At 51.8% G+C, this 27,409-nt stretch overlaps 1 protein-coding gene across 3 annotated transcripts in view; it reads left to right on the top strand.

Moving 5' to 3' along the window:
• The window catches only part of VPS54 (VPS54 subunit of GARP complex), a 57,595-nt gene extending 30,722 nt beyond the window's left edge, over positions 1 to 26,873 (top strand). For 2 of the 3 annotated variants that reach the window (XM_064146310.1, XM_064146311.1), the window contains exons 11-24: positions 587 to 642; positions 2,115 to 2,211; positions 3,119 to 3,447; positions 5,649 to 5,778; positions 6,137 to 6,318; positions 8,825 to 8,937; positions 10,149 to 10,212; positions 12,753 to 12,858; positions 17,687 to 17,774; positions 19,166 to 19,287; positions 19,382 to 19,462; positions 20,482 to 20,589; positions 22,987 to 23,081; positions 26,418 to 26,873. In XM_064146310.1, the coding sequence (XP_064002380.1) occupies positions 587 to 642; positions 2,115 to 2,211; positions 3,119 to 3,447; positions 5,649 to 5,778; positions 6,137 to 6,318; positions 8,825 to 8,937; positions 10,149 to 10,212; positions 12,753 to 12,858; positions 17,687 to 17,774; positions 19,166 to 19,287; positions 19,382 to 19,462; positions 20,482 to 20,589; positions 22,987 to 23,081; positions 26,418 to 26,523 (1,677 nt within the window). In that variant the 3' untranslated portion in view covers positions 26,524 to 26,873. Of the gene's footprint in view, positions 1 to 586; positions 643 to 2,114; positions 2,212 to 3,118; positions 3,448 to 5,648; positions 5,779 to 6,136; positions 6,319 to 8,824; positions 8,938 to 10,148; positions 10,213 to 12,752; positions 12,859 to 17,686; positions 17,775 to 19,165; positions 19,288 to 19,381; positions 19,463 to 20,481; positions 20,590 to 22,986; positions 23,082 to 26,417 lie in introns of those variants that run through there. The other variant, XR_010302861.1, reaches the window with a different exon arrangement.
• The last annotated feature ends 536 nt before the right edge of the window (positions 26,874 to 27,409 follow it).

The raw sequence follows: 27,409 nt of genomic DNA, 5'->3' as shown, positions 1-27,409 counted from the left end.
CTGCCAGAGCCTTAAACACAACCAGAAAAAGCAGCAGTGGCTCACACCAGGGTAAAATTCCTCTTGGAGTTGGACAGCCAGCAAAGGCCACATCTGCTAGGAGAGCAGCTAGAACTGAGTCTGCCTTAAGAGTCAGAGGTGCAGGACTCTAAGTCTGTGCTTCCACACCTCGCTGCTGCTGCTCCTGTCAGGCCAGGTTAGCTCTCAGTTCGCATATTTAAACTGCCAAGGGGACATGTGGCTTCTGTTCTTAAGTACCTCCCTGAGAGGGAGCATAGCTTGGTGTTCACCCTCAGCAAAGCAAAGCTGAGATGGAGCCAGTGAGCCCCAGAGCCTGTTAGGCAGCTGGGAATGCTCTCATCAGCCGTGTTTTGCAGAGGGATCTTTAGATGGGCGAGATGGGGGTGGGGTTTGCTTGGTTGGGTTTAGGGAAGCAAGTTCTTACATGATACAAAAATGTCTCCTGCCTTTGTTGTTTTCCTTATTCGCCTTGAGGGCTGTGGTGTATGTTATGGAACTCAGCAGTGGTTAGAGAGAAGCTAAAACCCTGTGTTGTGTTGTTTTTCTTCCCCTCTGAACCTGACAGTGTGTGGTTGACACAGTGTCCCAGATAGAAGAGATCGACCCAGAGGTGGTTGTGAAGTAAGTACACAGCCAGGCTTGTTCTTTTCAGTGGGGGATGGGCAGAGGATACACATGTGGTTTGGCACAGCTAAGGTCACCATGCTGATTGGTGTTCAGTTTCCCTGTGACTGAGAGTTACCCTGCCCCTTCACCTCAAGTCTCTGCTTCAGTTTGCCTGGGGGTGAATTCCCCTTCTCCTTCAGAGTCTCACCTTGCCCTAAAGACTCAGATGTTGTGACTCTCACTGGAGGAGGCACAACCTGCTGCATTTAGAGATGTAGCTCTGAACTGCTTGGACGCATTCCCTGTTGTTTCATATCAGACACGTCCGTGGTTTCAGTGCCTGCCACGTGAACAGGAGCTGCCCAGAGAGGAGCCCACGCAGACTCAGCCCTAGAAATGGGACAGCAGGAACTTCACAAAGCCTGGCAAAGGCAAATGCTAAGTTCTGTGTCTTGAAGGAGCAGCTCCTTACAAGAGGAGAGACAGGAACTGTCTGACTTCAGAGCAGCTCTGCAGGGCAGGGTTCTGGATGTATCTGATGGTGAAACGGTTGGTGATGGCCAAGCAGGGTGACCTCACGCCTGCAGCCCAGGCCACATTAGCATAGCCCACAGGTCAAGGTACAAACAAGACACTGAGGCCGAGCAGAGGCCAGTGGGTGGGTTGGGAGCTGGAGTGTGGCATGTAGGAGGAGCAGCTAAGATAGCTGGGTCACCCCTCAGCCTGGAAAGTGGAAAGCTCAGAGGACAGCTGCCTAGAGCTACCCCATGGGTGGGTTACAGCAGAGCTGCAGCCAAGTAGGTTGCTCTCAGAGGTGTGTGAGGGAAGGACAAGAGGCAACAGGTGCAAGGTGGAAGATGATCTTAGGGAAATTCCATGTGAATATGGCCAAACACTGCAGTGAAGGCCCAGAGAAGCTGTGGGAGCTCTTTCTGGGAACATAGTCAAGCCTTGACTGTCAAGCTTAGAACAGCCCAGTCTAGGTGGGCCTGCATTGAGCAGGGGTTGGACAAGGCACCTCCAGAGGTCTCTGCTTCAGGGGCCGCTGCCATCTGCTGTTTTTCTGCAGCTCTGTGATTCATTTGGCTCAGCAAAGGGTTACCCCAAGGTAACAAACCAAGCGAGTGGCAGGACCTGTGTGGGATTCACACCCAGCTAGGAAGAAGACTGGGCACAAGGTCATGTCTAAACGTGGGCATTTGGTCCCCACTCTCCTGCTGGTGGTTCTGCTCTTGAGGCCTGCCTGTGTCACACAGCTTATCTCCTGTCCCAGCAGTTACCTCTCTGCTCTTTGCCAAACCAGCTGGCTTGCACTTGCACAACAGGTGTGGTCTCATTGACGTGCAACAAAGTGGGCTTAATAACACAGCTTTTGGAACAACTTGCAAAGATTTTCATTTAGTTTGTTTGTCCACTTGGTCTGTGCAAGTGTTACTGACCCCTCTCCCCTGCTGGAAAAAAGCTTGTGAGCACTGCTGTTTTTTCAGGCTTGCAGACCAGATGAGGATGATGAATTTCCCTCAGTGGTTTGACTTGCTGAAGAACATTTTTTCCAAGTTTACCATCTTCCTCAAGAGGATAAAGGTAAGGCAGTCACCCACCCAGAGCTTCACATGCTGCAGGGACTTGCCATCTGAAATCTGCAGATGTTGGGTTTTGCTTAGAGTGCCAGCTCTGGGTTGAAAGGAGGATGTGCAGATGTGTGGGGCAGAGGTGATTAGTGTTGACAGGAGTGGGAAGGAGAGAGCACCTCTTGTTGCCTGCTTACCTCCATTCCAAACTGATGGGGATTAGGACAGGACTTCTGTACATGGAAGGTACACCTCTAGGTGAGGTGGAAGTTCTTCACAGAGAGAATGATTTCCTATTGGAATGGGCTGCCCGGGGAGGTGGTGGAGGCACTGTCCCTAGAGGTGTTCAAGAAAAGACTGGATGAGGCACTTGGTGCCATGGTCTAGTTGACTGGCTGGGGCTAGGTGCTAGGTTGGACTGGATGATCTTGGAGGTCTCTTCCAACCTGGTTGATTCTATGATTTAGGCTGTCAGGTAGTGACAGGACTGGGGGGAATGGATCCAAGCTATAAGAGGGTAAATTTAAGTTAGATACTAGGAAGAAGTTCTTCACTAAGAGGGTGGTGAGAGACTGGCACAGGTTGGCCAGGGAGGTGGTAGAACTCTCATCTTTGGAGGTGTTTAAGGCCAGGCTGGATGTGGCTCTGGGCATCCTGATCCAGTGTGAGGTGTCCCTGCCCATGACAGGGGGGTTGGAGCTGGATGGTCCTTGAGGTCCCTTCCAGCCCTGACAAATTGTGTGATACTGATAGCAGTTAGCAGTGGACAGCTGAGTCTGCCTCCAAATGCTGATCACACCACAGCAAGTAAAGGCAGAGTCTGGTTCGTTCTGGTAGGCACAATAAGATCTCCTTCTAGCACAGCTTGTGGCGCAGAGCTGTGGCTGCTCTGTTGCACTGACAGCTGTGTTTGATTCCAGGCAACCCTCAGTGCTATCCGTGGCGTAGTTTTCTTGGTTCTAGACAAGAACCAAAAGACCAGAGAGCTGGAGGACAGTTTGCACAAGAGCTCTGCTAAGGAGAGCACGGTGGATACGGAGGTGGCCTACCTGACCCACGAGGGACTGTTCATCAGCGATGCCTTTGCTGGCGGGGCCCCAGGTGCCGATGCTGCCCCACAGAGGAACGGCTCCCCCAGCAGCGAACCCTGCAGCAGCGACTCGGTCTCCGAGCCGGAGGGCACCACCGATTCCTCCTCCAGCAAGGAGCAGACGTCCTCTTCTGGCACCCCGGGAGGGGTGGAGATGATGTAAGTGCGTGCCCTGCCTGCCCTGGGCTGCAGTGTGGCAGGCACAGGGTGTGGGGTGCAGTACAGAGATTGCTGGGGAGGAGGTGAAGCGAGGGGTTGTCCACGGTCACCCCTGGGGATGCCATCAGACTGCGCTGTACCCAGCTCACCTTTGCTGCATTTGTTTGCCTTATTTTCACCTTTGTGTGTAGTGGTGGGGACTGAAAAGGGCCTGCTCTCCAGCTGTGCTGCTGGGGAGCCAGTTCTGTAGAGAGCAGGAGAGATGCAAGCCTGGCCTACAGGAAAGAGAGATTGCTTGTCATGCCTTTAGCAGGCAGAAGCATTTCTGCTCCCTGTCTCTGTTCCCTGTGGCAGGGTTTTTTTTCTGGTTTTCGTGGAATACACCTTGATAAATTGTAGAAAAAAGTCTGCTGTTCCTTGTCAGCTGTTTGACTCACCTGGGACTTGGGCATGAGCCCCTTCAAAAGCCAGCATGGCTGATACTGAATTCTAGGAGGCAAAAGTGAAACACCATTTGTGACCCTGCTGCGAGTTAGAAGATAGCAAGAGGAGCAGGCTGTGGAGTCTCCATCTGTGGAGGCATTCCAGACCCACCTGACATGTTCCCATGTGATTGACTCTGAGTGAGCCTGCCCTAGCAGGGTAGTTGGACTAGATGCTCTCCAGAGGTCCCTTCCAGCCCTCACCAGACTGTGATTCTGCGGGCTGCAGGTCCTAGCAGCTTGGTACTCAAGGGCATGGACTTGTGTGCTTGATCAGCTATCAGTCTGACAGAGACCTTCCCCCTCATATCAATAGTGCTGGCTGAGGGCTGTTAGATTTGAGATGAATATACTGTGCGTAAACCAAATGTGGATAGATTCTGTGCCCACATACCCACTGCTGGAAGAGTTAAGACAAGGGTTTCTGGTTGGCAGATGATTAAATATGTGTCAGGTGGCCAAGAAAGCCAAGGGCAGCCTGGCTAGGGTTAGAAACAGAGTGGGCAGCAGGGACAGGAGGTGCCCATCCCTCCTGTGCTCAGCACTGGGGAGGCCACAGCTCAAGTGCTGTGTTCAGCTCTGGGCCCCTCACTGCAGGAAGGACACCGAGAGGCTGGAGCCTGTCCAGAGCAGGGCAGTGAAGCTGCAGAAGGGCCTGGAGCAGCTGGGCTGTGAGGAGGGACTGAGGGAGCTGGGGGTGTGGAGGCTGCAGAAGAGGAGGCTGAGGGCAGAGCTCATTGCTCTCTGCAGCTCCCTGCAGGGAGGTTGGAGCGAGGAGGGGGCAGCCTCTGCTCCTTGGTGCCAAGGGACAGGAGCAGAGGAAATGGTTCCAAGCTGCCCCAGGGGAGACTCAGGCTGTATGCTAGGAAATATTTCTGCCCTGGAAGGGTTCCCAAACCTTGGAATGGTCTGCCCAGGGCAGTGCTGAAGTCCCCATCCCTGGGGGTGTTCCAGCAGCCTGTGGAGCTGGTGCTGAGGGACACGGTTTAGCACTGAGGCTGCAGTGCTGGGTGGAGGGTTGGGCTGGATGAGCTTGGAGGGCTCTGCCAACAGGATGTGTTCTGCAATCCTGTGAGTCCAGAGTGAGAGCAAGGAATCAGGACAGGAGAAGGGAATTGGATCCGTGCTGATCTGCAGCACTTTGGCAGGTGTTCAGAAGTGCAGCAAACAGCTACAGCTCTCTAGCAATGGCCTTGATTCTGAGGCTGGCTGCATCCCTTCCCTCTAAACCTAACTCACTTCATCCCTCTTTTGATGTTCTCTGCACCTCTGCTCCGTGGATGGAGCAGGCTGGTCAGATGGTGTCATCACACCCTGTGAGCTCAGGCGCCACTTGAGCTGTCCTGGTGTTTATCTTGCCTCTCAGTCCCTGCAGCAGCCACAATGGAGTGGAAACCTCAGTAATGAGGTGAGTGGCAGGGTGCTGGCTTTGGAGCCTGGAGCCTAAAGAGCTGATGGAATGGCAGCCTGCTGGGGAGCCCTGAGTATTTGTTTTAGACCTTATCTTGCACTGGAAGAAAAGTGCAGTTGTGCATGTCCTTGTTATAGGGACTGAATGACAGCAGCTTAGAAGATCCCAGTTGTACCAAGTGACTTTGATGATGAGCTGTCTGCATTTAACAGCTGCTGTGAGGTTCTTTCCTACTCCAACCCATGAACAGAAGTACTGTGGGGATTTTAATAAACTAATGCTCAACCAACTGCTTCTGTCACTTGTAGGATCAGTGATGACATGAAGCTGACTGACCTGGAACTGGTCAGGCTAGCAAATAATATTCAAGAGCTACTTTATAATGCCTCTGATGTCTGCCACGATCGTTCAGTCAAGTTCCTCATGGCAAGAGCAAAGGTAAGGAGCTTGAGTCAGACTGCTGCTGATGTCTCCTCCTTAAGGAGAATTTACACCCAAGGCTGAAGTTAAGTAGCTGTGCCTGGTGCAACAGGGGCACACAAGTGCTCATGCCAGGGCAGTATGGGCTTCTGCTGTGTTTTGGGGGGTTTGTTCCTTTTTAATACTCTGGCTTGCTGTCCCTGGAGCTCCCTGCAGAGAAGACATGTCTGTTACTGCGGCTGCACACACTGCGCTCTGCTTTCACCGCTCCACCTAGAGTTACAGTGTGCCCCTTAACGTCCTGCTGGCCCTCAGCCCTGCTGTCTGGTTCTGCTTTACACCTCTGAGTGTTTGTGGTGGTTCTCTCTGCCTGTAGGATGGCTTCCTGGAGAAGCTGAATTCCAACGAGTTTGTTGCTCTGTCACGCTTGATGGAAGGCTTCATCTTGGACACTGAGCAGGTCTGCGGCAGGAGGAGCATGTCCTTGAGAGGAGCACTCCAGAGCCAAGCCAACAGATTTGTGAACAGGTTCCACGAGGAGAGAAAGACAAAGCTAAGGTATCTCTGAGCACAAGATTGCTGTTCTCTCACAATGCTCATTCTGCCAGTCATCTCCCAGGAAAACACCATCTTTTGCTGCCTGAGGCACCAGTAAGCTGCTTGTGCTGAGGAGCAGAGGATGAACCAACTGCAGTGAAGCCCAATTAGTTTCGGTGGGTTCAGGCTTTGACACTTTTCATCATTTCTTCACACTGAGTTGTTCCACAAGGACTGAGATAGCAACAGGAATGAAGGGCAACAATTAAAACCCAAAACAATTAGAACAATTGAAAACCGTGACCACTTGGGCTACAACCTTCATCAGGACAGGCATCAGCTCTTCTGGCTCTCATCCATCCACAACTCTTCACATCACAGAATTGTTTGGTTGAGAAAGACCTCCCAAGATTCTCCAGCCCAACCAGTCTCTAACTCTGCCAAGGCTGGGGCTCAGCCATGGCTCTCAGCATCACATCTCTGCCTCTTTCAAACACCTCCCTGATGGGAATTCAGGCACCTACCTGGGCAGCCTCGGCCAGGCTTTGAAAACACTTTTCAGTCATGAAGATTCTTCCAACCTAAACCTGTCCTGGAGAAACTTGAGGCTTTTTCCTCTCCTGTCCCTTCTTAGGGAGCAGAGCCCAACCCCCACCTGTCTCCAGCGTGCTCTCAGGGAGCTGTAGAGAGCAATGAGCTCTGCCCTCAGCCTCCTTTTCTCCGCACTCCAGCACCACAGTGTCCATCTTAGAATCATAGAATCAACCAGGTTGGAAGAGACCTCCAAGATCTTCCAGTCCAACCTATCCCCCAGCCCTAGCCAGTGAACTATACCATGGCACTAAGTGCATTAGTGGAGACCAAAACTGGACACAGTACTTGAGGTGTGGTCTCATGAGTGTACAGGGAGTACAGGGGCATGATCACCTCCCTACTGCTGGTCGCACCATTTCTGATACAGGCCAGGATGCTGTTGGCCTTCTTGGCCACCTGGGCACACTGCTGGCTCATATTCAGCCAGCTGTCTGACAACAACTGCAGGTCCTTTTCCACCAGGCAGCTCCCCAGCCATTCCACCCCCAGCCTGTAGGGCTGCTGGGGGTTATTGTGGCCAAACATATAACAATGACCCAAACAATGGTGAAGAGGACAAACAAGCAAGGCCAGAAGGAGAGAAAGAGAGAAAAGGAAGCAAGAAGAGAGCCAAGAACAAGCTGTGCTTCAAATTCTATAGAGTTTTCCAGACCAGTGGGATGGCATAAACATCTCTCTTATGTTTTGTTCCCCCTGGAGTTTCTTGAATTCTCTGGAAACCTTTGCTTTGCAGTTAAGACCTTGGTGTTAAAGCTGTCACACTCCATCCCTTCTGGCCCATCTTTTTTTTCTGCATAAAGCTGTTCATCTAATCAAAACCAGTATCTAGATGATGAGTAGTCAAACCCAGGTTTCAGCTCATTCTCGATTCCAGCTGCCTCTCAGGTACAGGTCGATGCCAAGTTTGGGAGATAGGAACAGTTTGTCACTCAAGAGATGAGACAAATAGGACCTCCCAGGTGGCAGAGGGTTCGTGCTCATGTATTATAGATTCCTTTTGGATTCTTCCTTTGAGTGCCATGTTGTACCTGAAAAGAAACTTAAAGATCTCTTGGCAGCCTATCTTACACACTGCAAACTGAAACTCTTTCAGCTGATGTCAGATGCCTTTGTGGAACACAGTGACTTTCACCATGTTCCTGCATTACCCGACACATATGTCCTGGACCTTCAGCAGAAACCAACCCTTGGATAGGTTTATCCCCCCCTGCAAAGGAGAAGAAACCCAAACAGTTTTCCTCAGTAGAGTTGGGGCTGTTCAGTCTGGAGAAGAGGAGGCTCCGAGGTGACCTTCTTGTGGCCTTCCAGTATCCGAAGGGGGCCTACAAGAAGCTGGGGAAGGACTTTTCAGGATATCAGGGAGTGACAGGACTGGGGGGAATGGAGCAAAGCTGGAGATGGGTAGGTTCAGGCTGAATGTGAGGAGGAAGTTGTTGAGCATGAGAGTGGTGAGAGGCTGGAATGGTTTACCCAGGGAGGTGGTTGAGGCCCCATGGCTGGAGGTGTTTAAGGCCAGGCTGGCTGAGGCTGTGGGCAGCCTGCTGTAGGGTAGGGTGTCCCTGCCCATGGCAGGGGGGTTGGAACTGGCTGATCCTTGTGGTCCCTTCCAGTCCTGACTGATTCTGTGATTCTTTTCACAAACAACAGGAATCCTGTCACGTTCTACTGTTTGCACCGGGGGAGGCTCAGGCTGGATGCTAGGAAATATTTCTGCCCTGGAAGGGTTCTCAGACCTTGGAATGGTCTGCCCAGGGCAGTGCTGGAGTCCCCATCCCTGGAGGTATTCCAGCAGCCTGTGGAGCTTTTGCTGAAGGACACGGTTTAGTTCTGGGCCTGCAGTGCTGGCTGGAGGGTTGGGTTGGATGAGCTTGGAGGCCTCTTCCACAGGATGTGTTCTGTGATGTTCTGAGTCTCCTCCCTTTCGTGTTTGTAGCCTGCTCTTGGACAACGAGCGCTGGAAGCAAGCCGAAGTTCCTGCTGAGTTCCAGGACCTTGTGGATTCAGTGTCAGCTGGTAGAATTTCCCTCCCAGACAAGAAGCCAGCAGGTGTGTGTCTTGTAGCCCTACCTTTATCTGCATTCCTTACCAGCCCATGCCACTGCTGAGTGTTGCTGGACATGCCCTGACATCATCCTTGATCACTGTTTGCTCACTTGCTGAGAGGATCAGGAAAAAGTTGAGGCCTCTTCCCTTTTTTCCTTCTTTTTTTTTCTTTTTTCCTGTTAGGGAGCTGAAAATTCTTATGCTAGCCTTTTAGAGAGCATTCTTTTGTTTTCTGAAAACCCATTTCAGTGTTAGCACAGGCAAGGAGCTCCTTCTGTATACCAGCATTGCCAGTGTAGAGTCTTTACAGGCTTTGCACCAGTGCAGTCCTTGCCCACAGCACACCACTGCAGACTGTACCTGCACATGCTCAGCCCCACTTAGCTTGCTCCTTCCCACTGCCAGTTTTTCAGAAGAGAGGCAGCCTGCTCTGGGACAGCTCCAGCATGTTTAGTTGCTCACCCTAACTCAACCCCAAACAAGGCACTGGTTTCCTCCTCATGCCCCATTCCCTCCTGTGTGCACTGGGCATGTGTAACGACTTCTTGCCTTGAGGAACTGCAGTGATGAGTGTGTGAGAGCAGCTAGGGGAGGAAAGGAGGAAAGGTGAAGTAGAATAGCCCTAGATGAGAAGGGAAAACGTGCAGTAACATCTTCATAGAGAAACCCCTTTGCACTGGTGCGAAGACCACATTAGGCAGTAACCATGCCAGTGACAGAACATGGCACTCAGACATCTCGAAACTCCCCAGATAATCTCTTCCAGCAAGAGGATAGACTGGTGCATCAAATGTAGCATGACAAGCTGCATTAGTAAGAGCTGCTGCTGTGAAGCTTGAGGAAGAAGTTGGTTTGAAGCTAAAACATTAATGTATGAAGCAGGGTACTTGAGAAGGTGTAGTGGGAAGTCCACTGACTTCTTGTGCTTTTCTTCTGGTCATAACCTGTTGCATTTGGAGGTTTTAAGTCTATAATGACTTTGGAAGATTCTTGAGCTAAGATCCCAGCAGATAATAAAGTGAGCCTAGGGGCTACAATAATTATGACAGGTGAGCAGCTATGTAAGCAGTGTTAGAAAAGAGAAGAGTGCTCCAGAGACTGACTGGGGGGTTTGCAAGCCTTGGCAAGGGAACACTAAATTTTTCAGAAACTAGCACTCTTTGGTGCCTATTTTGAGTTTAACTCTTCTTCTCCTTTCTTACTAAAATGTCTAGCTGCTGAAGAAAGAAAACCAGCTGAATTCCTGCTTGTGGAAGGGCAGAAATATGCCACTGTTGGGTAAGATGCACTCCCTCCTCTTAGCAGGGGCTTGGGTGGCAAGAGCCTTAGAGAGGCACTGTGATGAACACTAACAGCTCTGGCAATCCTTTTGGAATGAAAAAACTCTTCTTCAGCCACACAGCAGGTTCTCTGCAGCTCCCTCAGAGCTGTGCAGCACTGCCAGCCCTTTAGCTCCCTCAGAGCTGTGCAGCACTGCCAGCCCTTTGGCTTCCTCAGAGCTGTGCAGCACTGCCAGCCCTTTAGCTCCCTCAGAGCTGTGCAGCACTGCCAGCCCTTTAGCTCCCTCAGAGCTGTGCAGCACTGCCAGCCTTTTAGCTCCCTCAAAGCTGTGCAGCACTGCCAGCCCTTTAGCTCCCTCAGAGCTGTGCAGCGCTGCCAGCCCTTTAGCTCCCTCAGAGCTGTGCAGCGCTGCCAGCCCTTTAGCTCCCTCAGAGCTGTGCAGCACTGCCAGCCCTTTAGCTCCCTCAGAGCTGTGCAGCACTGCCAGCCCTTTAGCTCCCTCAGAGCTGTGCAGCACTGCCAGCCCTTTAGCTCCCTCAGAGCTGTGCAGCACTGCCAGCCCTTTAGCTCCCTCAGAGCTGTGCAGCGCTGCCAACCCTTTAGCTCCCTCAGAGCTGTGCAGCACTGCCAGCCATTCTGTATCTGGAATTGCCATTTCCTTCTCTGAATGGCTGAGCTGAAATTTGTCCTTTTTTTCCTCAGTTGTTTCAGGCAAAGACAGGGTTGTCTGCAGCAGAAGGCTTGTTGTTTCTTGCAACACAGGGCAAAACAAAGTAATGGCTTGTGTTGGAAGAGGCCTTTAAAGGTCATCCAGTCCATCCCTCCTGCAATGAGCAGGGACACCTGCAATTGCATCAGGTAGCTCTGAGCCCTGTCCAACTGGGCCTTGAATGTTTCCAGGGGTGGGCTTCCACCACCTCTCAGGGCAAGCTGGAGCAGTGCTTCACCACCCTCTTTGTAAGATAGATTGTTCCTTAGATTTGGTCTGAATCTCTCTTCTTTTAATTTAAAGTCATCACTCCTTGTCCTGTCACAACAGGCCCTATGGTAAGGCTGTCCCCAGTTTTCTTGCAGGCTACCTTTAAGTACTGAAAGGCTGCAATAAGTGCTCCTTAGGGCCTTCTGCAGGCTGAACACCCCAAAACACACAAGTCCACTGTTGAAGATTGCTTATCCTATCCAGAATAAGAAACCAGCTCTCTCTGGAGCTGCACACACAGTTTCTGGTACCCTGCTTGCCTTCAACTGGAAAGCAGTTTGCTACAGCTGCTTCTGCAATGACATCTCAGATGTAGAGCCCTCACACATGGCTGTCCTTCAGAAGCAGGCTGTGTGGCTGAGGAGTGGCAGGCTTAGGGATTAAATAGACAGGAGAGTGGCTCTGGGGAGGGAGTAGACCCTGGACTATCTCCCTCCCCAGAGTCAGACATCAGTTTACTGCAAACTGAAAAAGTTCTGGTCTCAAAATGTCTTTGACCAGCTGTCCCTTCCTGAGCTGCTTCATGATGATGCATCACTGTTCAGTTAGGAACTAGCTGATGGCTCAGAACTTCTTTCCAGCCAACTGGTAGCACTGCAAAAGAGCATTTCAGGTCAAGCAAAAGTATCTGAACATGCTTTAAAGAATGAAAGCTGCTGAACAGGTGACATGTGTGCAATCCATCTCTGCTCATCTGAGCCTCCTTGCCTTTAGCTCTGTGAAGCAGCTGTCAGCTTCCTGTTGCTGCAAGTCTTTGTCCCAGCTGTACACACCTCTGCATACAGTTTGCTGGCTAGAATCAAATACAGTCACCAAATCAAGCCTGGATGCTCTCCAGTAATCACCTGGAGGTTATTTTCACTGGATTGTTCATCATCTCTCACAGCCTGCAGCCTAAAGGCAGAAGGAGATGAAACTTTTTGAAGCATTAGAATGTCTGCTCTGATCATTTGCTCTTGCCTTAGATTTCCTGTATTCAAAGAATTTGCATCCAGTCTGTGTGGAGCCTTCTTCATCCCAGCCAGCAGTCCCCAGGCCCTCCAGTGCCTGCTGAATTCTGTGGCCATTCAGGTGTTGGGCATCTTTGACTATTTGGTCCTGTTCCTTCACAGCTCCTTCTCTGTGGCTCCATTCATCCCATCTTTTTCAGTGGTGGTCATTGTCTACCTTCTGTGGATTCCCACACCTACTGAAAGCTCACCAGAATTAGGCACTAGTCCAAAACCCTCCAGAGCTCCATTTTCCACCCCCTGCCAACATCTTTTTGGAGATTCAGAAGTTAAACCAGTGAAGCTTAGGAGATTTCCTCTCCTAGATGTTGAATCCTTTTCCCAGCAGCCATGCTGTGGGATGAGTGCTCTTCAGAACCATCTCTATGTGCTGCTTCTGGGATGTTTGCCTTCAGGCCACCTTTATTAGGTTTGTTTAGTGCTGGCATCTCTAGCATGAGGTAGCTTCCTGCCACGGTGACTGGGCTGGGTTTGATTTATGGGCTAGGATTTTTTTCAGCATCTTGCTTGCACTGAGGTGACATCCTTGGCTGTTTGCTCTCTTGTAGGACAGTCCTGCTGTTGATAAGGATCATCCTGGAGTACTGCCAGTGTGTGGATAACATTCCTTCCATCACCACTGACATGCTCACCCGCCTGTCCGATCTACTGAAGGTAGGGCTCCAAATGGCACCTCCTTAGGGCTCTGGAGGGCCTGGCTTGCTCTCTGTAATGTCTCACATGCTTGCAGCATGCCACAGGAGTTCTGGGTATTGGCTGGTGTGATGGATTAGAGTGGATCCCTCTCCCAGAAACCTACTATAAAGCTGCCACAGAGAGAGTAAATTTGCTACAACTCAGAAATTGGAAAGTTGGGAAAATGGATTTTTTTTTTTACAGTTTAAATATAGAGAGAATAAACCATGGCAGAATAGAGTAACCTTAGAGGAGATGGGGATGGGGTTATATAGAGAGAATAAACCATGGCAGAGTAGAGTAACCTTAGAGGAGATGGGGATGGGGTTATATAGAGAGAATAAACCATGGCAGAATAGAGTAACCTTAGAGGAGATGGGGATGGGGTTATACAGAGAGAATAAACCACGGCAGAATAGAGTAACCTTAGAGGAGATGGGGATGGGGTTATATAGAGAGAATAAACCATGGCAGAATAGAGTAACCTTAGAGGAGATGGGGATGGGGTTGTATAGAGAGAACAAACCATGGCAGAATAGAGTAACCTTAGAGGAGGTGGGGATGGGGTTGTATAGAGAGAACAAACCATGGCAGAATAGAGTAACCTTAGAGGAGGTGGGGATGGGGTTATATAGAGAGAATAAACCATGGCAGAAGAGAGTAACTTCAGAGGAGATGGGGGCAAGCAGTGGCAAAGCAGCAGCCCAAAGAGCAGCAGGGGAAGAGAGCAGCAGGTGTAGCAGAAGCAGCAAAGGGCAGATCCAAGCTGTGCTTCCAGACATAAAGCTTTTGATGCTCCAATGAAATGACATTAGCTTATCCATTGTTGCCATTTTATGGCCTGTCCCTGGAATGTTCACCTCTCCACTCAGAGACTCCAGTACTCATCCACTTCTGAGTTTCTCTGTTCCCAGTTTTTTCTCTGTCTGAGCTAGAATTCCACCTCAAACAGCCACAGCTGGAGAAGGCTGTGATTGGTACTGCGCCATAAGGGAGCCTTTTAAGCATTAAAGATGCAATCTGTAACGTGGCTGAGCTTTGGGAAGGCTGTTTCCTTCCTTTTGTTCACCTGCAGTGCTGGAAATCCCACCTAGTAGTGTTTGCCAGAACTGCTTGTCCTTCAGGCTGGAAGTAGAGTATGAGCCACTGAAGAACAAGCCACAGGGCTACGTTTTAATGTCAGGAGGGCAGCAAGTAAAACCCTTGAGTTTTACAAGTCAGGAGAAGCATGAGAAATTGCCTGGGATGGAGCTTCTGCTGTGGAGTGTACAGGTGATGGAAGAGCAGGACCCTTCTCATAGCAGGTGCTGGAGCACCTCTGCTATGAGGACAGGCTACGAGAGCTGGGGCTCTTCAGTCTGGAGAAGAGAAGGATTCGAGGAGACCTTACAGTGTCCCTCAGTATCTGAAGGGGGCGTGCAGGAAGACTGGGGAGGGACTATTTACAAGGACTTGCTATGACAGGATGAGGGGTAATGGGTTTAAACTGGCAGAGGGGAGATTTAGACTAGATGTTAGGAGGAAGTTCTTTACAGTAAGGGTGGTGAGACACTGGAACAGGTTGCCCAGGGAGGTTGTGGCTGCTTGCTCCCTGGAGGTGTTTAAGGCCAGGTTGGATGAGGCCTTGAGCAACCTGCTCTAGTGGGAGGTGTCCCTGCCTATGGCAGGAGGTTGGAGATGAATGTTCCTTGAGGTCCCTTCCAACCTAGACCATTCTATGATTCTGATTTGTTTCTCAGCAGAGAGGGGGAGAGCTGACAAAGCACAGGTGTACAGCAAGGTGATGGAAGGAAACAGAAACCCAAGGAGCACATCGATATCCCTTCCAGCTGTCATGTACCTGCTACACCAGATGTAGAGATACAGGCTCCAGAGGCCAGCAGTTCTTGCTGTCAGGGTTTCCAGCTGTGTCTTGGCCTACGAGGCTGTGTCAGATGTTGAGTTCTAAACACAAGCATCATTAGTAAAAGGTGAATGGGGTCTACCCTGCAGAAGTGTTTTACCTGCGGTGGGGAATAGGAGGATAGCACCCCCTGGGAGCCTGACCTTTGTGTCATCTCCTCATTGGTGGTTGTTATCTGAGTAACCAGATGCAGGAGAACTGCTCCCTGTAGGCATCCTTTAGATACATCCACAAGCTGTGTCCTTGGATAGCACTGTCTAGAGAGAGCTATCAGGCTGAGACTGGACATGTGCCTCTTCACCTCTCATTCTCCAGCTGCTGTTTCTCTCAAGCCTTGCAGCAGATGCCTCCAGCTAGGCCAGCTTTGAGTCTCTCTGTTCTCTCTCTCCCCTTGCTCTGCCTGGTTCTGGCTCTGTGTCTTGTATTCCTTGGTGCTCAAACACCATCTGCAGTTTACTGACTGCATTTCCTACCTGGCAGCAAGGAGCCATGGGCAGGAGAGGTGACAGAAGAGCCAGCAAAAACTAAAGCTTTTCTGTTACACCTGGAGCAAAATAAGCAGCGCTGTGCAGATCATGTAGAGATTTCTTTGACAGCTATCAGAGCTAGCAAGCTTCAAAAGCAGCAAGAGCTGATCTTTACTGGGACAGAAGCAACAAAGTTTTCCCAGATAATGAAATTCCAGGCTACTTGGAACTGTGCCTGCAGGAAACCTCTGTGTGCATGAAACCAGGATCAGCATCCTGCTGAAAATGAGCCATGGGGTGCCCAGGTGGCCAAGGAGAGCACCAGCAGCCTGGCCTGGTTCAGCAATGTGGGCAACAGGAGCAGGGCAGGGATTGTCTGCCTGCACTCAGCACTGGGGAGGCCACACCTGGAGTGCTGAGTTCAGTTCTAGGCCCTGACTCCCAGAAGGACATTGAGGGGCTGGCAAGGGCACAGAGGAGGGCAAGGAAGCTGGGGAGGGATCTGGAGAACAGAACTGGGGAGTAGCAGCTCAGGGAGCTGGGGCTGTTTAGTGTGGAGGAGGCTGAGGGCAGATCTTATTGCTCTCTACAGCTCCCTTAGAGGAGGCTGGAGCCAGGTGGTGGTTAGAACAAGTGATAGGAGGAGAGGAAATGGCCTCAAGTTGTCCCAGGGCAGGTTTAGGTTGGACATGAGAAGAAAGGTCTTGACCAAAAGTGTTCTCACAGCCTGGCTGAGGCTGCTCAGGCAGGTGGTTGAATGCCGATGGCTGGAGGTGTTTTGAAAGAGGCAGAGCTGTGGTGCTGAGGGCTGTGGCTTAGCCCCAGCCTTGGCAGAGTTAGAGACTGGTAGGACTGGAGGATCTTTTCCAGCCCAAACAATGCTGTGTTTCCATGCTAATTACTGGAGTTGTTTAGCTGGTGCAGAGAAGGCTGCAGCCCACAGCCGTGCTTTCCTCCCAGCAATCACACGGAGGGCTGTTGCCCTGTGGAGGCTGCAGGGGTGCTGCTTTCTGGCTGCTTCGCTTCCAACAGCTGGGCTGGTAGCTGAGTGGAGCACAGGAGGTGTGAGAGAAGGGTACAAGAGAACATGTTTGTGGTGGTCTGGCATGCAGGCAGTGAGTTGGTGCTAACCTGAGCCTAAACACCTCCAGAGCAGACCTGTCTTTGGCTCAGTGGATAAGAAGAGGTCTTGATTTTCAGGGGAAGAAGGTGAAGTGAATGTGGGACAGTTTCAGGCTTTGACTTCTGTCTGAGAGCAGAGCAGATGATGCCTCTTTAAGGTACAGCTCAAGTTCAGTTGTGGCCCTGGGTCTGGGTTGCCCTGCAAACATCCCTACTGTATCCCCAAGCTGGTCTGGAATATCTGGGGCCTGGAACTTGAGTGGTAGAGCAGGGTTGCAGCTACACAGTGCTAACAGGAGCTGGCTGCCTGGCCAAAGGCTTTTTTTTTTGTTGGCCTGTGCACATTCAGTGATAACTTCTTGTCTCCTGGACCTAAGTTAGGAAGATGGAGTCCTGAGTTGTGCACTGTACCTGGAGGCCTTCCACAGCTGAGTTCTGACGTGGCATAGCATCTCCTGTGCAGCAGTTGTACAGCTCAGGGATCTGTACTGTTACAAAGGCAGATTCAGCCACCTCGGCAGCAGGGAGCTGCAGTGCTGCCTTCAGGTTTCCTTTAGCATCAACAGGGGGAAGGTCTAGAGCCAGAGCAGGAACTTAGAGCCAGAGCAGGAACCTGTTCTCCTGATACTTTCCACTCTGCTATTACACTCAGCTGCTTGGAACTGCTGAGATCTTTACCCCTCACTCCACCCAAGCTCCTGCCTGGATTGGAATGGTTTGTAGCTTTCTCATGCACAGCTCCCAGAGTAAAGCTGAACACAGTCTGACTTGCTGCTGTTCTTTCATGCTGAGAGGAGCCTCACCCAGAAGCAGGAATCAGAGCCTGAGTTGCAATCACTGAGTAGCTGTTTTTAACAGCACTTCCTCTGCTTCCCTTTGCTGAAATACTGCCTTGAGTCAGAAAATCACAGAAGCACAGAATGGTGGGGGCTGGAAGGGACCTCCAGAGATCATCCATTTCAAACCCCCTGCCAGAGAAGCATCACCCAAGGCAGGTCACACAGGAACACATCCAAGTAGGGTTGGAAAGACTCCAGAGCAGGAGACTCCATAACCTCTCTAGGCAGCCTGCTCCAGGCCTCCAGCACCCTCACACCAAAGAAGTTTGTCGTGTTGAGTGGACAGGTTTCGAGAGCGATGGTGAAGGTCTTCTGTCTTACTGGTGGACAGTCTGTAGTAAGGAGTACACAAGACTCTGGAACTGGCCTTCATCATCATCTGCCTAAGCCTGCAAAGCTCTCTTGCTGGCACTTGCCAGCTGCAGCTGGGTGTGGTTACTGGGGGTGCATCTTGACCATCTTTTCCTTTCTCACAGTATTTCAACTCCAGAAGCTGCCAACTGGTGCTCGGAGCTGGCGCGTTGCAAGTCGTTGGGTTGAAAACAATCACTACGAAGAACCTAGGTATGGATTTCTGTCTGTACAGTGCCAGAGCTCGCTCTGCTGCCTCTTCAGAACCAGCCCAAACACCCCCAGACCCCTGCACATTTACAGTCAGCTCTTTGTGTGCTACTGTGTGCCGTGGGTGAGCAGATCTTGCTGGCTGGGGGGTGGATTCGCTGGCCTAGAGAGGCACTAGAATCCATCCCCTTGCTGTGCTGGCTGCTGGACCACTGGAATGTGAAGCTTCCCTGTGTTAGGTGAAGGAGCCATGACATCAAACACGTGGGACAGCAGGTTTGCTCTGAAGGTGTTTTGAAAGCAGGAAGGGACAGGGACTTTTTCAGTGGTGACTTTAGACATGCTTGGAACTGCTCAGTGCTCAGCTCTTTGCCACTGCAGGTAGGTGAGCAGAGAAATGCAGCCCAAGCCCTGTCTGCTGAGCTGTGCTGTCCCACTTGCCCTGGGGCCCCCTGAGGCCCCAGCTGCTGGCCCAGACTGTGTGTGGGTAGCACACGGAGCCCTCCTGTGGCTGGGTCTGGATCTAGTGCGGTCTGCTGTGGCTGAGTGCCCGGGACAGTCTGGGGACACTGGGCTCTGTGTGCTGAACCCAGACAACAGGTTGGGCTGCAGAGTTTCTCATCTGCCACACATAGCTCCTCAGCTGCATTGCCAGCCCCAGGGTAACCTGCCTGGGGACAGTGAGGTGCCCAAGCTGACCTCCATATCCTAACCTGCCTCCTGAAACAAAGAGCCTTTGGCTGATAGGTTGCAGCTTGCCGTTCCCATGGTTCAGGTTGGCACTTCCCTTTGGAAAGGGCAATAGCTTGAGGAGGATGGATGCCAGAGGCTTTCCCCCAAAGGACTCTGTGCTGGAGCAGAGGAAAACTGGCTCGGGTCTTTGCTCCACCCATCTGGAGACCACAGTGGTACCACCATATGTCCTGCTGCTGGCTCAGGCCCTGTTGGACACAGGAGAAGCTCGATTTTGGAAGTTTTGCTGGCAGCAGAGGCAGGAGCAGGCTCTGGGCAGTGACAGGCCAGGATGTTTACATACACCTCCTGCAGAAGAAATGCTGATTCCTTGAGAATGTGGCTGCTGAGGTTAGGTAGCTGATGAGCTGATGAGTCAGGTCTTTTGACATCTCTCTGATGTCTGTGTGTGCTCAGGGCTCCAAATGTCAAGCAGACACTGAAAACCTCTTGTAAAGTCAGTCCCTTCCCCCTCCTGCTGCAGCAGCCGGCTGTGAACAGCCAGGTGCCAGCCTGGCATCTCGGCTGGCTGGGTGTCCCGGGTGCTCAGAGGCTTCCCTGCTCTGGCTTTGTCTGTAAAAAGAGGCATGGTAGTGGCAAGTGACTCTTGCTGTGTAATAATGAAGTGATTTTTCTCTCCCTCTGGTGGCCTGACTGTGCAGCCCTCTCCTCACGCTGCCTGCAGCTAATCGTGCACTACATTCCTGTTATCAGGGCTCACTTTGAAGCTCGGCTGCAGCCCAAGCAGTTCAGCATGCTCAGGCATTTCGACCACATCACAAAGGTAATTCCTGAGCGTCCCCTGATGAGGTAGAAGAGCTCTGCCTTGCAGCCCTGCCCTGAGGGGCAGGAGTGACCCCTGCTCGCTTCCCTTGCAGGACTACCACGACCACATAGCCGAGATCTCGGCGAAGCTGGTTGCCATCATGGACAGCTTGTTTGACAAACTCTTGTCCAAGGTAATGGGTTATGGCAGGAAGGATGCACTCTGGAGAGATCCTTCTCTACAGGATGGGGCTTTCACCTGGAGGCTGAAACCTTCCTAATCAGGACATGCTTGAACTTCCCTAACCTGCATGAGCACACAACTCTGTGCTGTGCTTGTGGAGATGTTTTGTCTTAACACCTACCACTTGGCTGTCATTTGCCTTCACCCCCCAACAGAAAGATCCCTTTTACTATTTCAGCAGTAAGAGAAATGTTTTGGCTGCTGCTGGTGCTCTGCTGCTCTCCTACCCTTAGCAATTTTATCTGCCACTCTCAAAGCAAAAAAGTTCCTCCTCATGTTGAGGTGGAATTTATAGAATCATAGAAACAGTCAGGGTTAGAAAGGGACCACAAAGATCATCTAGTTCCAACCCCCCTGCCATGGGCAGGGACATTCTACCCTAGCTGAGGCTGCCCACAGCCTCATCCAGCCTGGCCTTAAACACCTCCAGGGATGGGGCCTCAACCACCTCCCTGGGCAAACCATTCCAGCCTCTCACCACTCTCATGCTCAACAACTTCCTCCTCACCTCCAGCCTGAACCTACCCACCTCCAGCTTTGCTCCATTCCCCCTAATCCTGTCACTCCCTGAGAGCCTAAAAAGTCCCTCCCCAGCTTTTTAGTAGGCCACCTTCTGATACTGGAAGAACACAATAAGGTCACCTGGGAACCTTCTGTGTTACAGTTTCTACCCCTTACCTCTTGATCCTGTCATTGGGTACCACTGAAAAAGCCTGGCCCCATCCTCCTGACACTCACTCTTGGAGTACTTACAAGCAGTGATGAGATTCCCCTCTCTTCTCCAGACTAAAAAGTCCTAACTCCTTCAGCTACTCCTCCTAAGACTCCACATCTACCCAAGACCATGCCCAGTGAGGCTTAGTTGATGATGTCATTAGCCAGGCAGGCCTACAGCTGGCTCCTGGAAACTCCCAGCTGAACTGGTTTAAAGTGGCAGAGAAATGTAACTGGTTGTGGTTTTCTTTGCAGTACGAAGTGAAAGCTCCTGTTCCTTCAGCCTGCTTCAGGAATATCTGCAAGCAAATGGCAAAGATGCACGAAGCCATCTGTGATCTCCTGCCTGAGGAGCAAACCCAGGTGACACCTCCCTTGCAAGTGTCTATGGAACTGGGAACGAGAGAGGCTCTTCTGCTTGGTCTAGTCGGGGAAAGAGGTTTTTGGGCCTTTGAAACCCACACAGGGAAGGGGTTTGCAGCAGGAGGGTGCCCTGGTGATTGAGGACACAAAGAAGGCAGACTTAGTCAGTGCCTACTTTGTCTATACTGCTGGAGACTGTCCTCAGGAGTCCCTGACACCTGAGGCACCAGAGGAAAGCTTGACAGAAGAGACTGCTCTGGTTGATGAGGACTGAGTTAAGGTCCAGTTGAGTAATCTGCACATCCCTGAGTCCATGGGTCCAGATGGCATGCACCCATGGGTGCTGAGGGAGCTGGCACAGGGCATTGCCAGAACACTCTCTACCACCTTCAGTAAGTCATGGCAGACAGGAGGGCTGCCTGGGGACTGGAGGAGGGCAAACATCACTGCAATCTTCCTGTCAGCCTCATCTCCACCCCTGGAAAGGTAATGAAGAAACTTCTCGGCGCTGTCCTAAGGCATATCGAGGCCAGTGGGAACATTAGGAGCAGCCAACATGGTTTTACCCAGGGGCAGTCATGTTTGACCAGCCTGACAGCCTTTGATGAGGATGTAACCAGGTGGACTGATGATGGCAGAGCAGTGGATGTGCTTTATCTTGATTTCAGGAAAGCATTTGACACTGTCTCCCACAGCATCCTTCTGGCTAACCTGAGGCAGTGTGGTCTGGATGATCAGGGAGTGAGGTGGATGGGAACTGGTTGAAGGGAGGAAGCCAGAGAGTTGTGGTCAATGGGATGGAGTCTAGTTGGAGATCTGTAGTTAGTGAGTCCCACAGGGTTCAGTACTAGGACCTGTTCTGTTCAATATATTCATCAGTGACCTGGATGAGGGCACAGAGGGCACTGGCAGCAGGTTTGCTGATGGCACCAAACTGGGTGGAGTGGCTGCCACACCAGAAGGCTGTGCTGCCATTCAGCCAGACTTGGACAGGCTGGAGGGGTGGGCAGGGAGAAATGGAATTCAACAAGGGCAAGGGGGAGAGTCTGGCACCTGGGAAAGAGCAACCCCAGGGAGCAGTGTAGGTTGGGGAAGGCAGTGAAGGGGAAAAGGATTTGGGGGTCCTAGTGGGTGGGAGGTTGCCCATGAGTCAGCAATGTGCTCTGGTGGCCAGGAGGGGCAATGTCATTCTGGGGTGGATTAAAAGGGCTGTGGTTAGTAGATCAAGAGAGGTTCTCTTGCCCCTCTACTCTGTCCTGCTGAGGCCACATCTGGAGAACTGTGTTCAGTTCTGGGCCCCCCAGTTCAAGAGGGACACAGAACTGCTGAGAGAGTCCACAGAGCCACAAAGATGCTGAAGGGAATGGAACAACTCTGTTAGGAGGAGAGCCTGAGGGAGCTGGGGCTGTGCTGCTGGAAGAAGAGGAGCCTGAGAGGTGACCTCATCAGTGGTTATAAAGATGTAAAGGTGAGCACCAGGGGGCTGGAGCCAGGCTCTGCTGGGTGATGCCCAGTGCCAGGACAAGGGGCACTGGGTGGAAGCTGAGCCATAGGAAGTTTCATGGAAACAGGAAGACAATTTTTTTCCCTGTGGGGGAAACACAGGTCACAGAAGACAGGAAGAGACTGCCCAGGGCAGTTGTGGAGTCTACCTGTCTGGAGATACTCAAAACCTGCCTGGATGTGTTCCTGTGTGATCTGCTCTAGGTGACCCTGCTCTGGCAGAGGCTGGACTGGATGAGCTTTGGAGGTCTCTTCCAGCCCCTGACATTCTGTGATGCTGTGATTCTGAGTGTTGGGATGTGCAGGGAGAACTCAGAGCTGAGTACTTCTTTAATGTCTGAAGAAGGAGGTTAGGCACCTTCCATAGGAACGGCAGCACTAGGTAGCTGGAATGCAGCTCTTGGAGGGAATGCTTCTGTAATGCTGCTCAAAAATGGTGGCTTCCAGAGGTGCCTCAATGCATTATGCATGCAGGTTGTGCCAGATGTGTTTGTGCTCTTGCAGAGTGAAGGAGAGGAAGGACTGAGCCAGGCCCTGAGCAGCCTGATGCTGTGGTTCCCCCTTTGCACTACATGAAACGAGCCCTGCAGGGCACTCCTCAGGCTTTCCCTTGGGAGTAGTTCCAGTACAGGAAGGAGATTTGCTGTCTTCTAAGCTTCATACCACTTGCTAGATGCTTCAGACAACAGGGAGGGAAAAATCATGCTCCAAAGAAGGTGTCCTCCAAAGGCAAGGCACAACAGCGAGCTGAGGGTTCCTCCTGTCCTGAGGGTTAGCAACTCTACATGGCCAGGGAGATGAAGATGCAGAAGGCCTGGCAGGAGGCAGAGTCCCATCAGTTGCCAGAAAGCCCAGCCTGAAGGTTCCTTACTCTGGTCCTCTGCTTCCTTCTAGATGTTGTTTTTACAAATCAACACAAGCTACAAACTCCACCTGAAGAGGCAGCTGGCCCACCTCAACGTGGTCAATGATGGAGGACCTCTGAATGGGTATGTTTGGGCACCCTCGTGTTCTTACTGCTTTTACTGCTTCGCTGTTGCACTGAGTTCAGAGGAGGCAACAAAGGAGATCGAAGGGCTGCAGCACCTCTGCTGTCAGGACAGGCTGAGGGAGCTGGGGAGCCTGGAAAAGAGTCCAAGGAGACCTCAGAGCTGCCTTCCAATACCTGAAGGGATCCTACAGGCTAGGAAGGGACTTTTCCTAAGGATGTCCAGCAATAGGACAAAGGGGAATGGTTTTAAGCTGAGGAAGAGTAGATTTAAAGTAGATCTTAGGAAGAAGTTCTTCAGTACAAGATGCTGAGGCTCTGGAACAGGCTGCCCAGGGACATTGTGACTGCCTTCTCCCTGGGCATGTTCAAGGCCTGGTTAGATGAGGCCTGGATCAGCCAGATCTAGCTGAGAGAAGATGATCTCTGAGGTCCCTTTCCAACCTGAGCCATTCTGTGGTTTCAGTAAGCAGGCTTTGTCTCCTGTGTCGTACTGTGAATACCCTGTGAATACTGCCTTCAGTTTTGGGCTCCTCAGTTTCAGAGGGACAGGGATCTGCTGGAGAAGGTCCAGTGGAGGGCTGTGAGGGTGATGAGGGGACTGGAGGGCACTGCCTTAGGAGGAGAGGGTGAGGGACCCGGGGCTGTTTAGTCTGGAGAAGAGAAGACTGAGAGGGAATTTAATATATGTTTATAAACATCTGAGGGCTGGGGGTCAAGGGAGGGGGGGACAGTCTCTGCTGACTGCTCCCGGGGACAGGACAAGGAGCAATGCATGGAAGCTGCAGCACAGGAGGTTCCAGCTCAACACAAGGGGGAGCTTTTTGACTGTAAAGGTCATAGAGCACTGGCACAGGCTGCCCAGACAGGTTGTGGAGTCTCTGGAGACTTTCAAGGCCTGTCTGGATGTGTTCCTGTGATCTGTGCTAGATTGTGTGGTCCTGCTCTGGTACAGAGGTTGGACTCGATGATCTCCTTGGGTCCCTTCCAGGCTCTGTGATCTTGTGATGCAGCATGAAGCCACACTCTGTGTTCTGGTGTGTTCCACTTGGAGCTCAGTAAAGGACTGGAGATCTCCAGTGACCAGGAGGGCAGGCAGCTTGCTAACAGTGGGAGCTGGGCATCATTCCACTGGAGGCCTGCTGCAGGATCCCCAGTCTGGGGACTGCTTTTGTCCTTTGGTGTGGCAGCAGGAGCCACAGTTCAGTTCCCAAGGACTGGGTGATTGCTGGAGCAGTTCTGAAGCATGGCTGGTAATTGATGGTGCTAACAAAGCAGGAAGAGAAAGGTGTGATTGCATCTGTGTCCTTGGCAGCTGCTCTGTGGGCACTGTTTGTACAGCACAACCAGAATGCAGTGAGATTGTGTCATGAAGCTTTTCCTCTTTCCTGTCTCGGCCCAACCCTCCAGCACCCAAATCCAGGCCAGGGGCAGCTCTCCTGAGAGGCTGGAGCTGGTTGTGCCTGGAGTCCCACACCTCCCAAGAACCTGTGCAAGCCCAGTGCTGCTGTAAGTGGGGTTGTCACCTGAAGGTGTGAGGTTGCCAATCATTCCTAATGACCTGGGGGTGTTTGTCTGCAGTTCTGTGAGGGTGGCACTCAGCTGGCCTGCCCCTGTGCAAGAAAGCTGAAGAAGCCAGGGCAGGAAGGCTGTAAATGTTCCAAATGTCCCTGGAGTGGAGAGTTTGGGTCCTGCCCAGGCTCCTACTGCAAGCTGGGCCTTGTGCTATGCAGGCACTGATCTGAAGTGGTGTTTCTGTGCTTGTGGTGAGCTCACAAGATAACACCCACCTGCCCCTGCTACTTACCAAGGCCCTCGCTTGGAAACCAACAAACGTAAGAGGGTAGGAGTGGGGCTGCCACAGCTCCACTGCACCAGGAGCACCCCACCTGTGCATTTCACACTGGGGTCCCAGACACTCTGCTCCTGCTTTTTGGGGGGGTTCTTAAATACCTGTGGCTTTGGCATCCCCAGCTCAGGAGAGTGTGATAGTTTGAAGCTAGCTAGAATGGGAACTGCTGCAGAGATGCTATGGGCACTGAACATCACCTTGTGAGGAGAGGCTGAGAGCCCTGGGGCTGTTCAGCCTGGAGAAGAGCAGCCTGAGGGGCATCTCAGCAATGCTGAGCAATAGCTGAAGGCTGAGGGTCAGCAGGATGCAGCCAGACTCTGAGCAGTGGTGCCCAGGGACAGGACAAGAGGCAATGGACACAGGAGGTGCCACAAGAACAGAAGGGACAAATTCTTCTCTGTGAAGGTGGCAGAGCAGTGGTACAGGCTGTGCAGAGAGGCTGTGGAGTCTCCACCTCTGCAGGCCTTCCAGACCCACCTGGATGTATCCCTGTGGGATTGATTCTGGGTGAGCCTGCTCAGGCAGGGGCTTTGACTGGTCTCCAGAGGTCCCAACTCCATGCTGGCATTCTGTGAATGGCCTAAAAAGATCCCTTGTTGTAGGAGGATGGGGGCGGGTGTCCCTGCTGCAGTCCTGGTACTGTATCCCAGAGTCGCCCTCACTGCCAGAAGCATTCCTGCGCTGCCACTGTACAGTGATGCCCCAAGTCTGACCCTTCAGGGACCTGAGGCCACGGCGCTGTGAGAAGAGGGCATCATCCAGTGCTGGCTTTGGCTTGCTGCTGTTGCAGCAGCCTCGGCTGTCTCGTGCTCTCCTGAGCCTCGTTTCTCCATGCTTGTTTCTCTACTAGCAGTGGAACCCCAGGTCCCTGCAACCTGCTGAGTGTTTGACTCTGAATATCCAACTTTCCTGCTTCGCTTCTTGCTTCTGGTCGCATTCCACAGTGCAGGAGAGATGTGAGCTGTTAACTGTTACAAACAATGCTGCTGCTTTGCTGTGGAGGTGCTGTCACAGTCCCCTTCTGAAATGCAGCAGTTTACGTTGCAGTAATTAACATTCTAAGCTGAAGCAGACTTGGAGCTCTGGATGAGCCTGAGGGTAAAAGCAAGAGAGCAGCCGTTCCAGCTGCCTCCTTCCTGCCGGCTCTTCTGAGCTGCTTGTTGCAGCTCCCCGCCCCGTACCTTGAATTTACACCAGGCAGTGACCATGGTTGTGTGTGGGTACTGCTGGAACAAGTTCTGCACCATGAGGGTGCCCAGGGAGGTGGTTGGGCCCCAGTCCCTGCAGATACTCAACGTGAGGCTGGTCAGGGCTCTGGGCAGCCTGCTTTAGTGGAGCATGTCCCTACTGACCGCAGAGGTGGGTTGCACTGGATGAGCTTCCATCCCAGACCATTCTGTGAGTTGCAGCCCTCAGAACACCAGGCCCAGAGCTATGAGGCCACTCCTGTGGGAGCTGCTCATCCTGTCCTGTGTTTCCCTGCAGGCTGGTGACCTCAGATGTTGCTTTCTACACTGGAAACCTTCAAGCTCTGAAAGGCCTTAACAACTTAGACCTAAACATGGCTGAAATCTGGGAGCAGAAGAGGTGATGATGTGCTGGCAGCAACGGCCTGGCTCCGACACAGACACACTTTCTTCTGAGCAGCACTGACGACTGTGAGGTGAATTCTGAAGCCCAAGACAGGCCACTATTCATGGTCGGGGAAAGGAGGCTCAGAGGGAGCTACGGGGAGGGCTCCTCCCGCTGTCCTTGGGCAAGAAACAAGAGCTCAGCTGTCCGTGCAATGTTTGCTCCTTCTCTCTGGAAACAGACTCAGGTTTCTTTGGACCAAATCCAAACGAACACATAGCTGTAACACAGCTGTAGTTGTCTAGAGTGCTCTGTAGATCTTTATATTAAACAAGATGCTTTGCATTTCTTCCAGTGCAATGAACTCCACCTGGTCTCCCACCTTATTTAACCATGGTACAGGGAGTGAGAGCTTGTGGTTGGAACTCTGTAGAAAATGTTTTTCTCTCTGTTCTCAGATTTTATTTTTTTACAGAACTTTATATAAATAAATGGTTTTTGATTGCTTGCATGTTAGGATTCAGATTTGTTAGGGAACAGGCTTGTTGCAGGGGATTGCTCACAGGTGGGCTCTAAGCTGCCACCTGAAGATAGGATTTTCTAATGGCCTCTTGGCTCACTGGAGCCATTCCCTACAGGACAGGAGGTGTGGAATGACCATCAACAGTGATCACAGGATGGTAGGCGTTGGAAGTGACCTCCGGACAGCTTCCAGTCTTACCCCACTGCCAGAGCAGGACCAGAGAATCTAGCACAGGTCGCACAGGAACACATCCAGACAGGGCTGGAAAGCCTCCAGAGGAGCCTCCACAACCTCTCTGGGCAACCTGTGCCAGGACTCTAACAGGCAAGAAGTTCTTCCTCATGTTGAGGTGAAGGTTCCTGTGCTGCAGTTTCCATCCACT

The sequence above is a fragment of the Pogoniulus pusillus genome, chromosome 7 (assembly GCF_015220805.1).
Source record: "Pogoniulus pusillus isolate bPogPus1 chromosome 7, bPogPus1.pri, whole genome shotgun sequence".
Classification (NCBI taxonomy): domain Eukaryota; kingdom Metazoa; phylum Chordata; class Aves; order Piciformes; family Lybiidae; genus Pogoniulus; species Pogoniulus pusillus.
Note: the sequence above shows the minus strand (reverse complement) of the source record. Positions and strands in the feature narration are given on the sequence as shown.